Source organism: Microcaecilia unicolor, chromosome 7, assembly GCF_901765095.1.
Source record: "Microcaecilia unicolor chromosome 7, aMicUni1.1, whole genome shotgun sequence".
Lineage (NCBI taxonomy): Eukaryota > Metazoa > Chordata > Amphibia > Gymnophiona > Siphonopidae > Microcaecilia > Microcaecilia unicolor.
In genome coordinates, this window is record NC_044037.1 from 192948734 (window position 1) to 192972295 (window position 23562).

Below are 23562 nucleotides of genomic sequence, written 5' to 3' on the forward strand. Positions count from 1 at the left end.
GTCCCCTTCTCCCCTCCCCTTTTCCCCTCTGAGACCCCCACCCCAATCCCCTTCTCCCCTCTGAACACCCCCAACCCAGTCCCCTTCTCCCCTCCCCTTCCCTTCTCCCTCTGAGATCCCCACCCCAGTCCCCTTCTCCCCTCCCCTGTCTGAGACCCCCACCCCAGTCCCCTCTCCCCTCTGAACACCCCCACCCCAGTCCCCTTCTCCCCTCCCCTTCTCCCCTCTGAGATCCCCACCCCAGTCCCCTTCTCCCCTCTGAACACCCCCAACCGAGTCCCTTTTGCCCCTCCCCTTCCCTTCTCCCCTCTGAGATCCCCACCCCAGTCCCCTTCTCCCCTCTGAACACCCCCACCCCAGTCCCCTTCTCCCCTCCCCTTCTCCCCTCTGAGATCCCCACCCCAGTCCCCTTCTCCCCTCTGAACACCCCCACCCGAGTCCCTTTCACCCCTCTCCTTCCCCACCTCAGTCCCGTTAAAACCAGCGAAGCAGCGTCGCAGGCAGCGCCTTGTGCCCTGCTTGTAAAAAAAAAAATCAAATCTCCTTCCTTCTCCTCGTCTTGACGTCGACTCGGCCTTCCAATCATGGAAGGCCCGAGTCGACGTCAAGACGTCAAGACGAGGAGGAGAAGGAGGAAAGAGATTAGATTTTTTTTTTTTTACAAGCAGGGCATGAGGCGTTGCCTGCGACGCTGCTTCGCCGGTTTTTTAAATGTGTGGCGCCACGGGAATGGCCACGGGAGGCGGCGGGAGCGGAGCACCCCCCACCCACTGGCACCCGGGGCGGACCGCCCCCACCGCCCCCCCCCCTTGGTACGCCACTGGCCTAGTTAAATCACTTATGGCTGCCTAAGTGCTGATTGTCAGTGGAACGTAACCAGAAAGTCCCACTGAATCAGTGGGGTAGCTATGGGTGGGCCTGGGTGGGCACAGGCTCACCCAATCTTGGCTCAGGCCCACCAAGTTGCAGCGCCACACTGCTCTCTTCCTCCCTCTCCTCCACATCATCCCAGCATCTGCACTCCGGTCTCTGAACCTCTTCCTTCCCCAGTGTTGGTACAGGTGTTCTCAGTGCCTGCAGTGATTCATTCTCGCTGCTTGTGCCGGCCCCGCAGGCTTTCATCCGCCGCATTCTTCCAGTCAGGAAACAGGCAATGATGTCAGCGAGGGCAGGACATGGCAGATGGAAGCCTGCGGGACCAGCGCAATCAGCGAGAATGAAACACTGCAGGAGCCGAGTACGCCTGTACCGACATCGGGGAGGGATGGAGTTCAGAGACAGGACTGCAGATGCTGGGACTCCACAGAGGAGAGGGAGAAGATGTGGGGTAGATGAAAAAAAACTCTTGTGCTTTAAAATAATATCTTCGAGAATATATTTGTGGTGTGTGGTTGAGGAGAGAGGGGGCACGTGAATGTGGAAAGGCCCATCCAACTTACCTCTGGGCCCATCCAAAATACCGAGTTTGGCTACACCTCTACACTGAATATTACCACAAAACAACCCTGACCTAACCGGTTAAGTGAATGGCTAAAGTTAGGACAGTAAAAAGCCTATCCTAACTTTAGCCACCGAGCTAACCAGGCACTGGTATGAATAATGGCCAGTGCGCTGTTAACTTCCAGATTGCTAGTTCAAGGATTCTAGGTCTCCTCCCCCTCCCCCGGCCAGTCCTGGTCTCTCCTCCACCTCCTTCTCTCCTCCCCCCCCCCCCCCCCGAAGACAAGGTGGGTGGGTGGGTGGGATGACTTGGGCATGGACTTGCTTTATCTTTGGGAAGGGAGAGAGGGGGCATAGGGAGAATCAGAAAACCTCTGTGCCTATACTCAGCCAGGACCCACATAAGCTCCAGCAGCCAGTTCTTTTGAAATTAGCCCCAGATATTCAGTGCTGGTGCCTAGACATAGCCCAGCATTGAATAACTGGGACTAATTCTGCCTACAGCAGTCAGCATTTTGTTTTTTAAAGCGATGACCTCCGTGGGTTGGACATTAATCATTTTTAGTATAAAGTTATGCATTCAGCCCTAGTAAATTTTCAAAGAGGCCAATTTATGAGCATAACTCAAATTTTGGAGCATAAATCCTTTGAATATTGGTCCCATTGTCCATTTGATACTCTTGGTATAATTCTCCCAATCAAATAAATTGGGACATATTTTTATCATTATTTCTCTCTGATATAGCAATGCTATTTTGGATTCTACAACCTGCTGACACTAGCTATAATATTTACCCTCTCTTCATTCATTTTCCACCACCAAGGTAAAACTAACCAGCCTATAGTTTTTCAGTACTAATCTTTTTGCCTTTCTTCAGTTCTTTCCCTCTTATGTAGCTCTCTCTCTCTCTCTCTCTCTCTCTCTCTCTCTTTCACTCATTTGTTTGCATTTAGCTTTCCAGAAGTGCACAGCAATGTGCAAAGATCATAAAATACAATTTATTTTTATTTATTTGGATTTTGCTCACACCTTTTTGAGTAGTAGCTCAAGGTGAGTCACATTCAGGTACACTGTCTAGTTTATGACACACAAGTTAAGCCAAAGAGAATCCAAAATAAAGACACATCATTGCTGGTGAAGAAAATTTGGCTTACCTGTTTCACCCAGGGCTTAATGTTATTCTTCAGTCTGAGTTCTCGGGTCTGAGTTTCAGTCAGCCCCAAGCATTTCCCAATTTGTCTGTCTGAGAAACCGATCTGCTTAGCCCTGCTGATTGTCTCCGCTGAGAGAGATTCACTAAAGTATCACAGGAAAAATGAGAGGCTTTAGGAAAATATGTTTGTGCCAGAGAACTGCTACCCTCTGATCCCTCCTTTTATAACTCTTCTGCTCTCAGCATCCTCAGTATGAATACAGAGACATATATGAGTAAATACGTAGGTTGAACACTGGTGATATACAGAACATTCTCCTAGGGTTAACTGGACATTTCCTTTTTAGGATTTTTCACCTCCCTAAGACATGAGTCTAGGGATAAACTGCATACACTACTAGAAATTTAAAGGTGTCTTAGGGGTCCTTTTACTAAGGTGCATTGAAAAATGGCCTGCGGTAGTGTAGGCGTGTGTTTTGGGCACGCACAGAATCATTTTTCAGCACACCTGCAAAAAAATGCTTTTTTTATTTTTGCCAAAAATGGACATGCGGCAAAATGAAAATTGCTGCGCATCCTTTTTGGGTCTGAAACCTTACCGTCAGCCATCGACCTAGCAGTAAAGTCTCATGCGGTAACTGGGTGGTAATGACCTACGCTCGTCAAATGCCACTTGGCATGCGTCTGATACGTGCATCCAAAAATAAAAAATTACAGCAAGAGCCACGCGGTAGCCGGGCGGTAACTCCATTTTGGCGTGCATTGGGCACACGTAGATGCTTATGCAGCTTAGTAAAAGGGCCCCTTAGGTTTTGTAAACAGGCTTTGGCACTGATGCGCAAAGCTTACTGTGCTAGGAACATCCAGTTTTGACTGGTTCAATCCAGTTTAGCACGCCTGTCATTCAGCGAATAATTCACAAAGAAGTTCTGCATGGTTTTTACTGTTAGCAGTAGCAGCCAATGTGAATCGCATGCAAATGTATTACAATGAGCAGATTAGTATTAAAATGAGCATTCCGAGTGATGCACAGCCGTTTCTGAGCGATACACTGAAGCGCCTACCTTTAAAGGGCAAATATTTACGGGAGGTCTGGAGCTGTTGTAGCATGACAGAGGCTTGTCGGCAGAGCAGTGTGCTGTCATATTTAAACAGTATTTGCACATGTAACAGCACTGTGAAGTTGTCGTAGGAACAAGAAAGCTTGTTGTGGAGGTGTGCCCACAGCACCCACAGATTTGAAAACAAGCTACACACGGCTTTTATACATGCACATATAAACAATAAACCTCCTGGGGCATGAAAGTTGGCATGGAACTCCACAAAAAGAAACTTTCACACACCGGGTAGGTTATTGCTTAAATGTGCATTATGAAAGTCATGTGTGGCAATGAAACGTTGTGGAGGTGCGTCCATATCACATGCAGTTCTGGGCATGTGCATAGCATCTACGCTTAGTGAGTGACTGTTCTATGCCTGCGCTGCTTAGCAGGTGACTGTTCTACACATGCACTAGCACTTTCCCTAATGAACTGTGTGCTGTAATTGCAAGCAGCTCATTTGCATGAGATTTCCTTTGAGCATTGCTCGTTATTTCAAACGTGGTAACTTTTACCAGGGATCTAAATGCTTAGGTTTTTTAACAGGAACTTTTGCGTTTTGGCGCCTTAGTGCTTGTCACCTTCCAGTGTACATATTCACTGATGCTTATATTTTAACAAGCTAGGCACACATCACTGATGGGATGCACGACTTGGCCAATATGCACACACGTTCTGAAATATGTGCCCAGTTTAATATCAAATAGAAGCAGTTAGACACACTTTCCAGGTTCTTTGTTCTGCTAAGTGTCTACAGTGCAGAAGTGATAGATGGTGTTTCCAGGAAGTAAAAGAAGAGAGAGGAGTACAACATTGGCAGAATTTATAAGCTTATTGCCAAGTGCTCCATCAGAATGGTTACTAATCAGATGTAAAAGTAGAATGATATTCTATCCTGCAATCTTTGAACTTAATCTGTAATAATAAACAATAAGCATAAACCAAAGAAATGTTCCTAGATAAGGACATTTTCACATGGGACAGAAAAGCTAGGGAAAGTTATTAAAAGGCCACTTCTATAACTGGGTGCCTGCATTTAATTATCACTTGCATGCACAAATGTCCAGAATCCTGGCACCTTTGTTGGTAATTCTGCAAGGGTGTGCATTAGTGGCATAGCACATAAATATGCAAGGGGGCATACACATGGGTGGAGCATGGGTGGGGCATGGGCAGAGCATGGGAGGGGCTGCCACATATACAAAGATCTTACAAAATGCTGTAAGTTCCATGTGTCTGTTGCATTTATATGGTTCAGGTTATGCCAGGTCTAAGAATTTAAGGCACAGCATTGCTGGGTTATACTAGTATTCTATAATGTTATCTGGGTGCCCAGATGCCATTATAGAACAGAATTGTGCCATGCATCCACTTACAGAATTGCCTCCTAAGTAACTTGTGTAATGTCTGTTGTATTGCAATTACCAGGAGAACTTCCATCACCCCCTTATGCATCATCAACTCGCAAACAGTGCTGAATCATATCACATATCAAATATTACCAGTATTTATACCAAAATGAAAAGATCACTTGACTAATGATTATTGATTGTAGGGCAACACTAAACTCTAATCACGTTATCCTATTTTTAAAGGTGCAGAAATGCAGTCTTTGAAAACAGCCCATACTATCTGCGGTTAAAATTATGCTCCAAGTTTCAAGTTTCATAAAATTGGTAGCCACTAGCACGGCTTAGTAAACAGAGGTAAATTTTGATGTGCAGTACCACCAGCCTAATTATATGTCGAATGATATTATTCCAGCTCTTTCTTTTTTATCTACTCCTACCCTATTACCTTTTTCAGAATTGTATGCTCTGAGACAATGCTAAAAAGATGCTAATTTAACTCTAATATACCACACCCCTTCTGAGTGAGAACTAAGTATTGCTTAGGCAACTGGTGGGCAATCTGCAGCCCGTAGGCCAATTGTGGCCTGCCATTGAATTTTATGTAGCCTGCGAGGCCACGGGAAGTATACACAGAAAATGCCATTAATCAGAGTTTTGGTAGTTTTAAATACTATATTTCAAAAATATTTTCAGAATAGTCACTAGCAGTTTGTTTCCGTCATTTTTAGTTAAATTTTTACTTATTTGTGAATTTATCACAGAAGGTCTATGGAGCTCTGTGCATTTCCAGTTCCGACATTATGTAATGTTGTGGCCTGTCAGGGATAGTGCTGACATTCATGCAGCCCTCTGTATATAAAGGCTGCCTGCTCCTGGCCTAGGCTTTCTTGCAGCAATTACAAGAAACAGTGAAGGAGTTTAGATTACTGATAACCCTGAAGGTAGGAAATGGCCAACAAAGAGTTTTGAAACATGACATCAGAATGGTTATAATAAAGGGTGTCGCACAGCAGACTTTGTATCCTGGCCATTTGTTTTCCTTTCTACTAGCAAACCAACTTGCTTTCTAATCCAAGAAATGCATAATTAAAAAGTCTTGTTAAAAGGAAAGCATAGCTTCAGTAACAAAATGTTTCCATAACAAATTTACGCCATGCTCTCTTTCATGCCCACTTTATTACTTTGCCTGGTTCCAAACTGTGAGTTTTTAGCATCCTCTTCTGGTGAGAATGTAGTTCTGCACAACTGAGACACCACCAAGGAAACTGAAAAATAATAATCTTACAGGCTGGCTTCATAAACTACAAAAAGAAGTTCAGATCAGAAAAGGAATAAGACTGGTCTTCAATTTAGTACTGCTGGTCACTTTATATGACCATAAAAATAGGAAAGATTTATAAGGAAAGTATCACTGTTTTAAAGAATGACAATAAGTTATACGGATTGAAGAACTCAGGCACTCAGGCAGATGACTAAAAGAGATTCATAAGAATGTACCATATTTGGCTCAAGCATTAAACAGAGACATATTTTAGGGAGCCATAGATTCTGCAGAAAAACCCTGAACTAATGATAAGAGCTATATTACAGTGTGAGCAGATATTTTACCCCACTGATAAATCCCAACTGGTATTAGGGTATGCCTTTGGTTACAAATCTAGCTTCATTAATTGTCATGCTTAGTCTACTTCAAAAGTTGACTGGGGAACTGAATGCATCAACATAGGGTGACCAGCAGAAGAAAAGAGGTTTTAATACCCCTGTATAAGGCGTTGGTGAGGCCCCACCTGGAGTATTGTGTTCAGTTTTGGAGGCCGTATCTTGTGAAGGATGTTTAAAAAATGGAAGCGGTGCAAAGAAAAGCTATGAGAATGGTATGAGATTTGCGTTACAAGACGTATAAGGAGAGACTTGTTGACCTGAACATGTATACCCTGGAGGAAAGGAGAAACAGGGGTGATATGATATAGACGTTCAAATATTTGAAAGGTATTAATCTGCAAACGAACCTTTTCCGGAGAGGGGAAGGCGGTAGAACTAGAGGACATGAAATGAGATTGAAGGGGGGCAGACTCAAGAAAAATGTCAGGAAGTATTTTTTCACAGACAGAGTGGTGGATGCTTGGAATGCCCTCCCACGGGAGGTGGTGGAGAGGAAAACAGTAACGGAATTCAAACATGCGTGGGATAAACACAAAGGAATCCTCCTCAGAAGGAAGGGATCCCCAGAAGCTTAGCCGGTGGTGGGAGGCAGGGCTGGTGGTTGGGAGGTGAGGATAGTGCTTGGCAGACTTATACGGTCTGTGCCAGAGCCGGTGGTGGGAGGCGGGGCTGGTGGTTGGGAGGAGGGGATAGTGCTGGGCAGACTTATACGGTCTGTGCCCTGAAAAAGACAGGTACAAATCAAGGTAAGGTATACACAAAAAATGGCACATGTGAGTTTATCTTGTTGGGCAGACTGGGTGGACCGTGCAGGTCTTTTTCTGCCGTCATCTACTATGTTACTATCACGTTACTATGTTAGCAGTACTAACTTATTCACTTCTAGCTCTGTGGAATGAATTCAGCACAGTTTGGTAGCTTAAAGAGTATCACTATAAAACAGTGGCCAATGTGAACCAAATTGCTGATTTCGGTCCCTTTCTCAGTTCTCAGGAGCATGAGTGGCTGGAATGGCACATGGACATATTACTATTTGGAGGGTTTGGACAAATGAATGATGACTGATTGTAGAATACATGTTTTGTTATATTAATTTGCATGGCTCACTTGGCATTTTATATTATACTAGACTTTGAGCCCGTAAAACGGTATAGGAAGGGGGGGTTGAAAGGCCCGCCCCCACCGCCGAGTTCGCCGCTGCCCCTCCCCCTCCGAGTTCGTGCCCCCCCCCCCACGAGCCGCCACCACCCACCTTCCACCCGGCCGGGCCCTCGCTCCGCTATTGAAACAGCGAGGGTCCGGGAACGCAGCACTGAGCTCTGCTGAGCTGCCGACGTCGGCCTTCGTTCTTCTTCTCTGCCTGTCCCGCCCTCGTGTGACGTAACGTCATCGAGGGCAGGACAGAGGCAGAGAAGAAGAAGGAAGGGCGATGTCGGCAGCTCAGCAGAGCTCAGTGCTGCGTTCCCGGACCCTCGCTGTTTCAATAGTGGAGCGAGGGCCCGACCGGGTAGAAGGTGGGTGGCGGCGGCGACTCGGGTGGGGGGAGCGTTAGATGGCGGTGTCCCTCCCTCAGCAATGCACAGTACAGACCCTCTGTGTTCCGCCCCCCATCATCACGTATTGACGTGGGGGTGGGGCAGAGAAGGTCTCTACTGCGCATTTGCGAGTGAGTACGGTCACTCGCCGTTTATATGTTTGATTGAACTCATATTTTTTTAATAGCTGGACCATTTTGTAAACCACTCTGTTTGATTTATATTAAAAGAGTGGAGTATCAAATGATATAAGTAAAAATACAATATCATGAAAGCCACCAAAATGGTTGATTCTGGAATGGAAAGCCTAGTGAACAGGCATGGGGAAAGAGCTATATTGTCCTGTAAGTGGTTCCTTCAGTGTAGGGATCAGCCACATTTCTAAAGCAGTTTGAGAAGACCACACTGCTGCTGTGGTCCACCTGTTCTATGAGTTAATAGCTATTCTAACGTTTCATTAACTGTCCAATTACACCAGCTGAATGATCTATGTCATAAAATAAACAGTAGTCAGTTGCTTGGTTTTATGATTAAGGTGTGTTATGCCATTTATTCTTGATGTACCGCTGTTGCTGCATTACAGATCAAAGCAGTTTACGTTAAAAATATAAACAGAAAATGAAAACGAACTATAATATTTAAAAAGAAAGAACACAGTCCTCCTGATATTTAAAACCATTTAACCAGCCAGGAATGGCTGCTGGCCAGTTGAAAGGCACTCAACTGGCTATCCAGTAATATTCAGCGGGTGATCACCGGTTATCTCTCACTGAATATTGCCAGTTAGCGCTTAGTGGATAACCGGTTTTATCACGCGATATAACTGGCTATCCACTAATAGTCACCACATTCCCAGCTAAGTTTGGTGGTCAAATTAGGCTGCCAAAATAGCAGGAATATCTGTGGCTAGTTTAAACTTAACCGCCAGCTCTGAATACTGGCTTGGCTGGTTAAATTTAAACCGACCAAAACACACCCAAATATTCAATGCCAGTCACCAGAAACAACCTGGTATTCAATATCTGGGCTGACCATCGACTACGGGAATTAACTGGGCTCCCTCCTGCAATCTGAATATTGGTCCCAGTTTTATCAGCACACACCAAATCTATTACCAGATACCCCAATTCCTATTCCATATAGGCCAAGCAAAATAAATGAGTCCTCAATAGAGATTTGAAAACAGTAAAGGATTCGTCTTCTCTTAAACGTTTTGTTAGAGACTATTCCATAGGTGTGGTGCTAAAAAATGAAAGGCACTCTGGCACATAACATCAAGTCGTACCATGAGACAGAAGGAAAAAACAACTGAAAATCATTAAGAGAACATAGAGTCCACATGGGAACATATGGAATCATTAAAGAGGCTCAGTAAGTAGAATGATCATAGAAAGCTTTAAAATACATATTTTGCCTGATCTAGTTTGTACTTTACAAACATCCAAAAGCACTGTAGTTTAAGCAATTATTATGTACAATTTCTCCAAGGCTGAGGCTAATTACTTTTATTAAGAAACTTTTTATAGTAGTTTGCAAGTGGTACAACAGTGAATTGAGGAATCCTACAAATTGGTGTACCTGACGTACCTTTTACTCTCCTTCAGTTCCTTCTCCATATCCAAAATGCCTTGCATCTTATAGAGAAACCACTTGTCAATAGCTGTCAGTTTGTAAATATCATCTATGGGAACTTTGTCAGACAGAGCCTGCCACATGGGAGAGGAGACAAAGGTTTCAGACAACAACTAGAAGTAACTAACTCCTTAGTCTCACTCACACACACAAGGAGTACTCAGGCTGCATATGCTGCAGCAGGACATGTTTATCCACTCCTACCCTAGCTAAGATAACATTTAACCATTTCTCTGACCTCATGTGCAACTTTCTTTAAATCAATTACCTTACTTTCTAACTCTTCCTACTTTCTTACCCTTCTATATATTACATCTTTGCTTTACCCTTCGCTATCACCTATAATGTTCTATTTCGTATTGTGTTGACATTGTAAATAGTATATCATACCATACTTTGTATTGTTTTTGAATATTTTTACTGCTGTAATTGTCTATTGCTCATGTCTGATCTATTCTTACTGTACACCGCCTTGAGTGAATTCTTTCAAAAAGGTGGTAAATAAAGCCTAATAAATAAATAAATAAAAACTAAATATCAAAGTACATTAACACCACAAAATATACTACTTACAGCTGTACCCCTACAATTTAGCATTCCTGTCTGATATAACTTTGGCTTTTTGACATGTTGAACAACCATTTCAGTCTTGAGCAGGAAGGGTGAAAGCACTAAGACTGATGGGCCAGTGATCAGAAGCAAATGCAGGCGCTAGAGACTATTAGGGTCATACTAGCAGCTGCGTTTGCTACTGCCCCATGATAAGAGCCCCCAAGTGTGTGAAACAACACACTCGTAGGCTCTGAATGCAACTAGCATGTAAATGCATGCAAAACAGGGCTCAGCGCAAGTAGCATGCAAATGTATGCTAAACATATTCCTTCCCAATGATCAGTGAGCAGCACACCAAACATTGGTCTATGGCAGTGATGGGCAACCTTTTGAGCTTGATGTGTCAAAATTCGCCAAAAAACCGAGCATAACTCGGGTGGTGTGTCACTTCGAGAAAAATCACTGCTACTAGGACCGCCCCCGGGCCCCCCCTACCCGAGATCGCTGCCCACCCGAGGTTGCTGGGCCCCCCCCCCTCCACCCGCTACCGGGCCCAGAACTAACCTTAAAGCCTCCTTTCACGTCGCAGCAAGCAGCAGCAGGGCAGACCTCTCCTCCTTCCTTCTGTGCTCCGCCCTCGCGGACGTTACGTCAGGCGAGGGCGGGACACGGAAGGAAGGAGTGGCCTGCCCTGCTGCTGCTTGCTGCGACGTGAAAGGAGGCTTTAAGGTTAGTTTCCGGGAGCGAGGAGGGAGGGCGGACCCAGTGCATTTTTTGTAGAAAAAAAGGTGCCGGTACTCATTATGGTTGGGGTCACCACATATGGCTCCACCCCTATGATAGCCACACCCACATTAGCCACACCCCTTATATCAGCCATGGCGCATATAAACAGACATCATTGAAAATATACTAGTATAGGAGAAAAACAATAACTTGTGATTTTTTTTCATTATAAATCATTTCTGTAAGATGTTACAGCTCCAGTATACCCAGTGCAAAATAAGACAACAGATGTAAATTCTGAAATTGGACAAATTCCAAACACTAAAATGAAAATAAAATAATTTTTTTCTACCTTTGTTGTCTGGTGACTGTTTTCTATCCATACTGGTCCAAGTGTCTGATTCTGCTGCTCTCTATCTGTTCTCTTAACTCCGTTTCCAGGGCTTCCTTTCCATTTATTTCTTTACTTTCCTCCTTTCTTCTTCCATGTCCAGCATTTCTCCTCTCTCCCCGCCAACCCCTCCATCCATCCATGTCCAGCAATTCTCCTCTATCTCCTGCTCTCCTCTCCATCCATTTCCAGCATTTCTCCTTCCTCTCCTGCCATCCCATCCATGTGCATCTCCTTCCTATCTTCCCTCCCCTCCATCCATGTCCAGCATGTCTCCTCTCCCCTCCCCTCCCATGTCCAGTGATTCTCCTCTCTCCCCTGCCCTCCTCTCCTATCCAAGTCCAGCAATTCTCTCTTCCCTGCCTTCCCCTTCCATCCATGTCCAGCAATTCTCCATTCTCCTCTCTCCCCTACCCTACTATCCCATCCCCTCCATGTCCAGCGATTCTCTTTTGCCCCCTATCCTCCCCCTCCCTTCAATGTCCAGTGACTCGCCCCAGCCTCCACCTGCCCCTGAGATCATTCAAACCCCAGCCCCACTTGCCCAGCCCCACTTGCCCATACACACATACCCCCAGCCCTACTTGCCCACACACACCCCCCAGCCCCAATTGGCCACACAACCCCCCCCAGCCCCAATTGGCCACACAACCCCCCCCCCCAGCCCCAATTGGCCACACAACCCCCCCCCCCCAGCCCCACTTGCTCACCCTCCCCTGCTGTTTGCACCGATCCCTGCCTCGTAAAACTTATTTTTTCGTGAACCGGCAGACTGAAGAAATAAAACAAACAGCTGACAGGCTTGCCTCCTTCGATCGCGTCGGCCGCTTCCTTTCCCTGCATTCTCAGCATGTCCCGCCCTCGAGGAAAGGAAATGACATCAGAGGAGGGCAGGACGTGCTCAGAATGCAGGGAAAGGAAGCGGCCGACGCGATCGAAGGAGGCAAGCCTGTCAGCTGTTTGTTTTATTTCTTCAGTCTGCCGGTTCGCGAAAAAATAAGTTTTACGAGGCAGGGATCGGTGCAAACAGCAGGGAGCGAGCAGGGGAGCACTGGGCGGACCACACTGCGGCGGCGCCGTGTGTCATCGAAAATGACTACGCGTGTCAGTGCTGACACGCGTGTCATAGGTTCGCCATCAGGGGTCTATGGCAAACCCTACGCCAGCTCAGGACTGCCCAAAAAGTCTCCAGCTTGGAACTGGGTAACTTGGCATCTGTTTACTTACACTTGGCTTTAATTCCCTCTGTCCAGTCCCACTGCCTAAGATCTTTGCAAGCACACCTTCTGGCTATCCCAAATATATTTAGGCTAAGACTAAACTGCTCTTACAGTGGCACCTTTCCTTTGAGATGTTCTCCTGCGAGACATATGGCAAGAAAGCTCATATTAAGAAATTCAAAGGAGAGGTGAAGATATAGAGGCTCATTTTCAAAGCACATAGACTTACAAAGTTACATATGTTACTGTGGAGCTAATTTTCAAAAGAGACAAAAAGTCCAAAAAGTGGTATAAATCTGCATTTGGACGTTTTTCTCACAAAAACATCTAAATTGGTATTTTCGAAACCAAGTGTGTTCAAATCACAAGGGGGCGTGCCAGGGGTGTGTTAAGGCAGGATCTGGGCATTCCTAACACTTGGACGTTTTTTTGCCATAATGGAACAAAACAAAAACATCCAGGGCTATAAGCTGGATGTTTTGGTCCAGACCTGTTTTATTAATGAATAAGCCACAAAAAAGTGCCCTAAATGACCAGATGACCCCTGTAGAGAATCAGGAATGACCTTCCTTTACTCCCCCAGTGGTCACTAACCCCCTCCCACCCACCCCCCCAAAAACAATTGTGATTAAAAACATTACTTACCAGCCTCTATATCAGCCTCAGATGTTATACTCAGGTCCATTAGAGCAGCATGCAGGTCCCTGGAGTAGTCTAGCACAGAAGACCCAGGCCCATACCTCCCCCTACTTATTACACTTGTGATGAAAACTGTGATCCCTCCAAAACTCACCAGAAACCCACTGTACCCATATATAGGTGCCCCCTTCACATAACTTTATAAGTCTATGTGCTTTGAAAATGAGTACTATAGCTTTTTAGTCAGGCTTTTAACTTGTCCTAAACTTATTTTAATGCTTAAATGATTTCTCATTAAGTCTTTCCTTATGTGTTTCAGTTATATATTGGTTTTCTCTGGTAGAATTTGTTGTGTTACATATCCCTTCCTCTTGTACCATGTCCTGTCTTTGAGTTATACTCACACTTTGGTTTTTGTAAACTGCTTTGATATTAGATTGAAGAGCATTATACCAAATCTTGTAAAAAAAAAAAAAAAAAAAAACACCAGAGAATTTTCTCTATGGTTCAAGAGTTAAAAATGTCAGAAGAACTATTTCCAGTTGAAACTATTTAAAATTTTTGCAGTCACTAAGAGATGGGACTAGAGGCTATACAGGCCAAACGAGCAGAGTGAACATCATAGTCTTTTCTCCATCATTACAGTACCTTGGCCATTGAATAGATACGTGTACTGGAAGGCTCGGCCATTTCTTTCTGCAGATTTAAATCTGCTGGCCATTCTTTATTCAATGGCAAGCGCGCTGTGAAGCCATCTATAGATGGGTGACACATCCTCAGGGCCTTCTGGAAGCTTTCCTCAAATGTACGCCCAATAGCCATAACCTGAAAAACAGCAGTTTAAGGAAACTATGATTATCATGTTCTTTTCTCTGTGTAAAAGTAACAAGCAACAGTTAAAGGGGAAAGAGTACCCAGAAGATAGTATTGACGGTACCTTACAATTTTTTTTTTACCAAGTAGTTTCTTCCTGGTCATCTAGGCTTCCAACTCAACTGGAATCAGTGTCTACTGGAGCTATGGTACCAAGTCCCCATTTTGAATACATTCCTCCCTCTTACCTAGTCCAGTCACTACAGTTACAGTACTCAGAAGGGATGTGCATTCATTACAGCGTATTTGGTTAAATAGTGTACCTTAAATTATTTAGGGGCCCTTTTACTAAACCTTAGTGTGTGCTAACGGACATTAGCACACACTAACCCCTAATTCTATAAAAGTTGCAAAAAATTGTGCCCACAAATTTGGGCACATGCCCAATTTGCTCGTGTAATTTAATTGAATAATGAGCTCATTAGTGCCAATAATTGTTGTGTTACATATCCCTTCCTCTTGTACCATGTCCTGTCTCAATATATAAATCAACCTATGCATCCAGCTTTTCCTACATAATCGCACAACTATGGAATGCATTACCAACAGCCGTGAAAATAACGTATGACCACCTAAACTTCCGGAAAATCACTCAAAACTAACCTATTCAAAAAGGAATACCCTATCGAACCAACATAAATGACTACACCCTGCAACACAACGAAACCAAGGCCTGGAACAAACACAAAATAACTCTTTCTCTCTACAAAACCATAGCTCGTAATGGACAAAAAATAACTCTTCCTCTCTACGATTCCCTAACGCGTTTGTCACATACAAACCTTATTCTACCTCGACATTACTTTGTATTTGTTCATACTGGAATTGGTGAATGCCTTTACGGTTCTATGTAAGCCACATTGAGCTTGCAAATAGGTGGGAAAATGTGGGATACAAATGTAACAAATAAATAATAAAAATAAATAAAATAATTGGCTTGTTAACAACCAATTCATGGCACTAATTAGATTTATTTGAAATATATGCACGTAAATTTAGACGCAGGATGCAAGATAAGAGATTACAACTTAGCAGGGATAAAATGTGAACCAATCTCTCATTGAAAGAAGACCACATGATAAATTGTACAGCACTAAATCCAATAGTCCCCATCCACCTCTATTATGTGGTAACATCAATATTTGTAAAGGAATTCTAAGGCATTTTCCCACCCACAAAAATTTTCAGAGAGCTCTTTGTAGCCTCTATAGCTCTTGAAACGTTATGTAAAGTGGTAAAGATTTGAGCACATATAACGACCTTGGTGCGAGAATGATATTATACAGGAAAATACAACCAGAACAAGAGATTGGTAGTGCTTCCCATACATGAAGTTTCTCCAGTGTGCTCTTCAACAAGGACAAATATTATCTGAGTACAAAAACCTAGTATCTGCCCGAGCATAGACACCTAAATAACGAATAGCATCTGTTGTCTCCTTAAGAGGGAAATTAGTCCAAATCTGAGCTATAGAAATATTCTGTAAGGCCTCAGATTTAACCATTTAGGAGTTCCAAGTAAGCCATTTCTCTAAAAATCTATCAGTTCCTCTTCCTTCACTGACTCCAGTAAACCAATAAAACAAATATTGTTCTCCTAGACCTGTTCTCAAGGTCATCTATTTTGCCTGCAAATCCAGAAATCAATTTTTGAAGTTGGACCAAATCTCCCAGTGCAGTGTGCACAGAGTCCTCTGCAGAGCTCACCTGAGTCTCCAACTCAGTAACTCCCCCATTAAAGTTGGTAACAGATTGTTACTCAATTTCTGAAAGACCGTTGTCTAGCATGGTGACCACAGTTTATTTAATTTAGCGTAGTAGACTTTCCTGTACTTCTCCTTCTATTTTACCAGTCGCCACCATATGTGGATCTACAGGTGGTGCAGGCCTCGATTTCTCCTTGTCTTTTTTGCCAAACTTAATAACCATGCTCACTGTTGGTTTATTTAGAAATTTGTCCATTAAGTAAGCAGAAGCTCTATTCTACCTGGATGTCGGGGTAGTCGCTGATGATAGCCCGATGGGTTGATTGTGTGGATGCTCCAGGAGCTGAGAAGAACCACTGCTGCTCAGCTCATTGCATCATATGATCTCCTATCACAAAAATGTTAAAAAGGACCAGCCCAAGAGCCGAACCTTGTGGTACACCACTGGTAATATCCCTTTCTTCAGAGTGAGCTCCATTTACCACTACCTTCTGTCACTTTTCACTCAACTAGTTCCTAACCAAGTCAATCACTATAGGGCCCATACCAACAGCACCCAGTTTATTTATGTCATCTGTACAGAACCATGTCAATGGCTTTGCTAAAATTTAAGCTGTGATATGATCACAGGTCAGTAAAAGGTTCCTGGTGGCTCTGCCATGAAGGAAATGTAGGTCTGGAGATAAATCTAGGCCAATTAATCCATCTATCACTGAAGTCAGGATTTTTGTGAAGTATTGCAACAGCACTATTTTCTCACTTCTCCTGCTGCTAACACCTATAGTTGCTCCTCTCATACCCCCATGCACTTCATGACAAGAACGTAAGTACATAGGCAGGGGAAGGCAGCTGTAGGAACCAGTAGCACCTGCTCACTTAATCTTCATCAAATTGTTGGCATCCTGCCCTGCTTTCATTGCCATGACCCAGTGAAAGAGCAGCACTCACAACAAGATGGGCAATGAGAGGAACTTAAAAGGAAACACAGGAAAGAAAAGTTAAGGTATGAGAGAGAAGGAGAAACATTAAGTGTGAAGGGAGCAAAACAGGAATCTTCAGTGGGGAAAGGAGAAGAAGGGAGGATCATGGGAGGGGAAAGGAAACCAGAAGGGACAGAGAAGAAACATGAGGGGAAAGAAGCAGAAATAGAATTTGAGAGAAAGAAGGAGGCAGGAAAGGTACCAAAGAAAATAGAGGAACTTGGAGGGGATGAACATAGGGAAAAGGGAATGGGACTTGATATACAGCCTTTCTGTTGTTTTTGAAACTATATTTAAAGCAGTTTACATGGTATATACAGGTATTTATTTGTACTTGGGGCAGTAGAGAGTTAAGTGCCTTGCTCAGAGTCACAAGGAGCTGCAGTGGGACTCAAACCCAGTTCCCCATGATCAAAGTTTGCTGCACTAACCACTAGGCTACTCCTAGGAGAAGAATGTGGGAGGGATACTAGAAGAACCTGGAAGACAGGAATTTGAGGGAAGACAGAAATAGAAAGGAACTTGTAGAAGGAAAAGGGAAAAACAGGAACCTGAAAGCAGTGGCGTTCCTAGGGGCGCTGCCACCCGGGGCGGATCGCAGATGCGCCCTGCCCCCTGGGTGCAGCACCCCCCCCTGGTGAAATACCCCCCGGCTGCAGCATGACCCCCCCCCCGGTGAAAGAACCCCCCCCCCCCCGGGTGCACGCCGCTGGGGGGGGGGTGCCGCACGCCTGTCGGCTCTTCATTTCCGGAACAGGAAGTAACCTGTTCCGGGGCAGAGGGAGCATGAAAACGAAGAGCCAACAGGCGCGCGGCAACCCCCCAGCGGTGTGCACCCGGGGCGGACAGACAAAGGAGGAATATTAGCAGAAAAATGAAAAGTGATGTGAAGAAAGGAAGATGTAGAATAAGGGGAAGAGAGAATGGTGGAGAGGTAGATTGGGGATCAGGAGGTGGGGGAAGAAAGAGTGAAAGATAGATCAAAATATGATTGGGGCATCAAAAGAGTGATAGCGGGAAGGGAGAAGCAGGAATTTTGGAGGACCAGAAAAGAGGAAGACCACCCTCACTTTTTCCACTTAAATCTCTATATGGGTAAAATTCCACATTATACAAAATTCCACAAAACATTATTTTAACCCTAGCATTGATTTTATCAGGAAACTGCAGAAACATCCATATTTTACTGCTCAAAACATCCATGGCTAGTAACAGTTTATGACTGCAATTTTGAATAAGCTGAGGACTTTACATGACATAGAAATGCTAGAGCAAATATGTTTAATGCTATAATCCAGGGGCTCTCAACCAAGTCCTCTGGACACCCCCAGCCAGTCAAGTTTTCAAGATATCATCAATGAATATGTATAAGATAGACTTGCAGTCTTAAAACTTTGAGTGGCAAAGGTGGGGGGGGGGGGGGGTCCAAGGACTGGTTTGAGAACCACTGCTAGAAGCTAATCTTTTGGATAAGTTTGAAATAAAATCAGCCTGAAAACTATCATTCAAACTTATTGCAAACACAACTTAGCTACACAAAAAGCCACAGAGAGGCCAATTTTACAGGCCACAGCTCCCCAGAAACCAACCAGGTGAATGTTGGCAAGTTGGTGGTGACTTGTTACCATTCAGCAAAGTCATGCAACCTAGGTAGCCATAAAACATAGCTAGCCAGAAACATAGCTAGGATGCTTCTTTATTACTCAGCATGTTTCAGAGCTGTCAAGAGGGCCAGCTTTTCCAGTAGAAGATTTAGGGCACACCCCCAGCTCACCCATAGCTCTGCTCAGCCCTGCCTATAGCTCCACCCAGCCCTAGCCACAGCTCTGCTCCTGACACACCTTGCTGACATGGCCGCTGCACCCAGTCACCTCCCCTTCATGAAGCAGCAGGAGATGCCTTAATAAAACGTCATCTCCTGCTGCTGAAGGACCAGTCCCACAGCTCTTATTGCTCTTTATTAAGGCATCTCCTGCTGCCGCTTGAAGGAGAAGCTGCTCAGAAGGAGATTCTGGCTCAACAGCGGGAATAAGGGAGGTGACTCGCAAAAGTGAGAGTCTCCCGCTCAATGCCTGAGACTTAGCAGGTCTGATATTATATGAATCTATGACCTGCCCATATTTGTCTTGCAGTTGCTCATTGGTGGGTGGCTACTTATGTGAAGAGGGGCTGTGAGGTGGGTGAGGTACTTGGAATGGAGGAACGTGCTCAGGGAGGTGTGTGTGTGTGTGTGTGTGTGTGTGTGTGTGTGTGTGTGTGTGTGTGTGTGTGTGTGTGTGTGTGCGTGTGTGTGTGTGTGTGTGCGTGGAGGGAGGCATTATAGGATATCCCATATTCTCTTGCACCGTCCCCAATCCTCCTGACATCATTATATAACCCCAAACTCTCTTCCAATTTCTCATGCCCCTGTACTTTGCTACAAACTCTTTCAATGACCTCTCCCCTCCCCTACTTCTTCTGCTTCCGAACCCCACTCCCCACCTTTCCTACTAACTCCTTTCTCACATATCCTCTGTTCCCACTCCTTCACATGCTCTTTGCCTCCACCACAGTCACCCGCATCAAAAATCTCTTTTAGATTATTAGAAAGTTTGGTCCTAAAACATGGAAGGAATGTTGCATTAAATTTGGAAATCTGGGAACTTGTAAGGCTCTTTACACAGGTTGATAGAGAGCCAAAGTAGAAGACTAAAAAACTGATCTGGAAAAGAAGTAATACATTTCCAACAGTCAAACTTCTAATGCTAGTAGCTGGTCCATATCCTTAGCAGTGTCGTCTAGACCAGTGGTTCTCAAATCTGTTCTGGGGGGACCACCAGCCAGTTGGTTTTCAGAATATCCTTAATGAATATGCATAAGACAGATTTGCATGCCTTTCATCTTCATTTTATGCAAATCTCTCACATGCATATTCATTAAGGAAATCCTAAAAACCCAACTGGCTGCTGGTCCCCCAGGATAGGTTTGAGAACCATTGGTCTAGGATAACCAGACAGGCTTGACAAATCAATTGTCCTTTGTCTTCCATCATCTACTATGTTACAGGATAACTCATAAAAGACAAAAATTGTTTTCAGAAAAAAATAAGGAAAGTCAGTTTTGCAAAGACCCTGACTCACCTCACCCACGCTCTTCATAGAACTACCAATCAGGCTGGATGTACCCTGGAAGCGGTCAAGGTCCCAGCGAGGGATCTTGGTAACCATGTAGTCCAAGCTTGGCTCAAAGCAGGCTGTGGTCTTCCCTGACACCACATTCTTTATTTGTGGCAGTGGAATCCCCAGGGCTATTTTGGCAGCAATGAATGCCAATGGATATCTGCAGGACAGAAGAAACATTACACAAACAGGAAAGTGAGAATACCATACTATAAACAAGAATAAAAGAGATTGAAGATTTCAGAGACTCAAGAAGCTTACACTGATGTTTTTGTGGAATTTCATTTATCTAATCCATTTTCCTTTGAAGGCATTACACACAGTATATAAGAGGTCTCCTATTATGACATGGAACTAGGGTTCCTTGTCATGGAGAAGTTAATGTAATTGTCCCCACTTTAAAAGCAGGACAGTTGAAGAGGAGGTTCCCAGGCTTAAGAAGGATTTAATGTTATCCCATTTGCCATGCGGGAGTGCAAGCCTGTGGCTGAAGAGGGCACTCAGCCACAGGCTTGTGAAATCATATATCTCAAGTCAGTACATACTAATTCCCATTGCCCCCTCTGCATCTACAATTTTACAGACACAGCCCCAGTTTTACATTAATGAGAATCATAAGTTAGACAATATCAACAAAAGCTGTGCAACTAAATTTTTGAGCGGGCTAGATTGGTATTTTATAATAGCTTTTTTCTTCCTCTGGATTGATGATGTTTTTAATAGCTGGATTATATAAATATAGTTTCTAGGAGATCTATGTTCCTTTGAGGCTCATTTTTGAAACAGAAATATATCTACTTATGTTCTTATGTCTAAAAAGCAGCATAAAGCAGCATTTGGACGTTTTTTTCACCAAAATGTTCAAACTGGTATTTTCAAAACCCATTTCCCAGACGTTTTTCTATGTGGTTCATTGGCAGTGCATCCAAATCTCAAGGAGGCATGTCAGGGGCATGCTAAGGATGGGATTTGAATGTTCCTAACAGTTGGACGCTTTTTAGTCATAATGGAACAAAACAAAAATGTCCAGGACAAAACTAAGATGTTTTGAGCTAGACCTAAATGACCAGATGACCACTGGAGGAATAAAGGAATGACCCCCCCCCCCCCCCACACACACACAAACACACACACACACACACCCTTACTCCCCCAGTGGTCACTGACCCCCTCCCACCCCTAAAAAATGTAAAAGAAACTGTACATACCAGCCTCCATGACAGCCTCAGATGTTATAGCCAGTCATATTAGAGCAGCTAGCAGGTCCCTTAAGTAGCCTAGTGGTCAGTGCAGTACATTGTGGAGAAGGGGATCCAGGCCCATAATCTACTCTAACTGTTACACTTGTGGTGTGAGCCCTCCAAAACACACCAAAAACCTACTGTACTCACATACAGGTAACACCTGCAGCCATAAGGGCTATTGTAGTGGTATACAGTTGGGTACAGTAGGCTTTTGGTGAGATTTAGATGGCTCACTGTACAATATTATGGAGGAACGGTGAGGTGTGTACCTGGGAGCTTTTAGGTGAAGTCCACTGCAGTGCCCCCTAGGGTGCCCCACTGCTCTGCTGGGATGTTTGTGTGGCCAGTCTACTAAGAATGCTGGCTCCTCCTAGATTCCACTGGCTTGATTTTGTTCATTTTTCACTTGGAAGGTTTTTTTTCAAAAATAGACCAAAAGGATAAATGCACGGAGCACAAAAAACATCTAGCAAGTGACTATTTAGAAAAAAAAAAGATGGATGTTTTGCTGTTTCGAAAATAGCTATATTTGTTATTTGGATTTCGGACATTTTGAGCAAAACATCCAACTTTGGGCTTAGACATCATATCAAAAATGCCCTGCAAGTCTACTAAAAATTCCATCATTTATTTTACTCACCCTGTGGCCTTGGATGCCAGTGCAGAGCTTCGAGACAACCTAGCATTGACTTCAATGATGACATACTCCAGAGAGGTAGGATGCAGGGCAAACTGAATGTTACATTCACCAACAATGCCTAAGTGGCGGACAACTTTAATGGAGCATGATCTCAACATCTGGGCCTCTTCGTTGGAGAGTGTCTGGCAGGGAGCCACCACAATGGAATCACCTGACATCAAAACAAAATGATTTAACTATGGCAAGTAACAAAAATATATTGTAAGCAGATGGAACCTTCCTGTTTACTAGGATAGTGATAACTTTGTCCAGTTTTGCTCTGTTTAATTAATGTAGGGGTCAATTTACTAAGCTGTGGCAAAAACTGGCCTTAGTGCGCCCTTCCATAGATTTTTCTCACACAGTAAGGCCATTTTTGGCGCAGCCATAAAATGCCAAATATTCTATTTTTTAAATTAATGGCCATGCGTTAATGCTGCCATTAGCATTTGACCATTAAAATAAATTAGTGTGCGTGCATTCACCAATACCCATTTTGTAGGCGGTAAGGGCTCATTTAGTATTTCTGCAATAACTGCTCAGAGCAGGAATGCCCACTCTCTACCCCCCCCCAGACATGCCCCCTCAAACAAGAAATGTAAAACAAATTGTAGAGCATGGTCAGTGCGCTCACATTTGGCCCTTTCCACAGAATACCTGAGCGCATCCTGCAGTAAGCCACTTTAATTTGCATTAGGTGCTCATTAGAACCTAACGCATTTTTGTAAAAGAACCACTAAAACAAAAAAATAGAACAGGAGGGTAACAGAAGAAGTGGTTTATTACAAGTTACCCGACGTGGCCACGTTTCGCCCTCAGGCTGTCAACATAGCATTGTGAAGTTTGCTGAGTAAGCTTGGGAAGCACTTATGTAAGGTGGTTGTATGACTACTTTTAGGGGTTCACTTTGCTTTTTACCCCTATTAGTTTTTTTACCCCTGACGCAGCCTGAGGGCGAAACGTGGCCACGTCGGGTAACTTGTAATAAACCACTTCTTCTGTTACCCTCCTGTTCTATTTTTTTGTCTTTTTTGATCTGCTTTTTTTCTTTTGATTTGCCATTTCTGTGGCAGATCTTTGCCTTTTTTTTGTTTCTGTCAAAGAACCACTAAGCAAAACATTCTGAATTTTATTTTTCATCTTCTTTTTTTTTTAAATATCACGAAGCAATTCAGTACCATGATAAAGATTGTTTTTACTACTACTACTACTACTACTTAACATTTCTAAAGCGCTACTAGGGTTACGCAGCGCTGTACAAATTAATAACTAAGGACAGTCCCTGCTCAGAAGAGCTTACAATCTAAAGATTGTTTTTAGGGTAGATTCCATAAGTGTCTCCATAAATACTATAAAATACATTACCAGTTGTTTTAATTTCCATTTGAAACAGGTAAGCCTATAATTTCACAAATACTTTGGGGCCCTTTTACTAAGCTGCGTAAGTGCCTACCCAGCCCAATGCGCACCAAAATGGAGTTACCACCCGGCTACCACGTGGCTCTTGTGGTAATTTAATT

General features: G+C 43.9%; 1 protein-coding gene across 1 annotated transcript in view; it reads right to left on the reverse strand.

Annotated features, from left to right (window-relative positions):
* Positions 1-23562, reverse strand: part of CPS1 (carbamoyl-phosphate synthase 1) — a 205760-nt gene that overhangs the window by 92679 nt on the left and 89519 nt on the right. Inside the window, exons 19-23 of the mRNA XM_030209032.1 lie at positions 22004-22214; positions 20081-20279; positions 14052-14228; positions 9831-9949; positions 2596-2737 (exon numbers count right to left, since the gene is read on the reverse strand). Coding sequence (XP_030064892.1) covers positions 2596-2737; positions 9831-9949; positions 14052-14228; positions 20081-20279; positions 22004-22214 — 848 coding nt within the window. The remainder of the gene's footprint in view (positions 1-2595; positions 2738-9830; positions 9950-14051; positions 14229-20080; positions 20280-22003; positions 22215-23562) is intronic.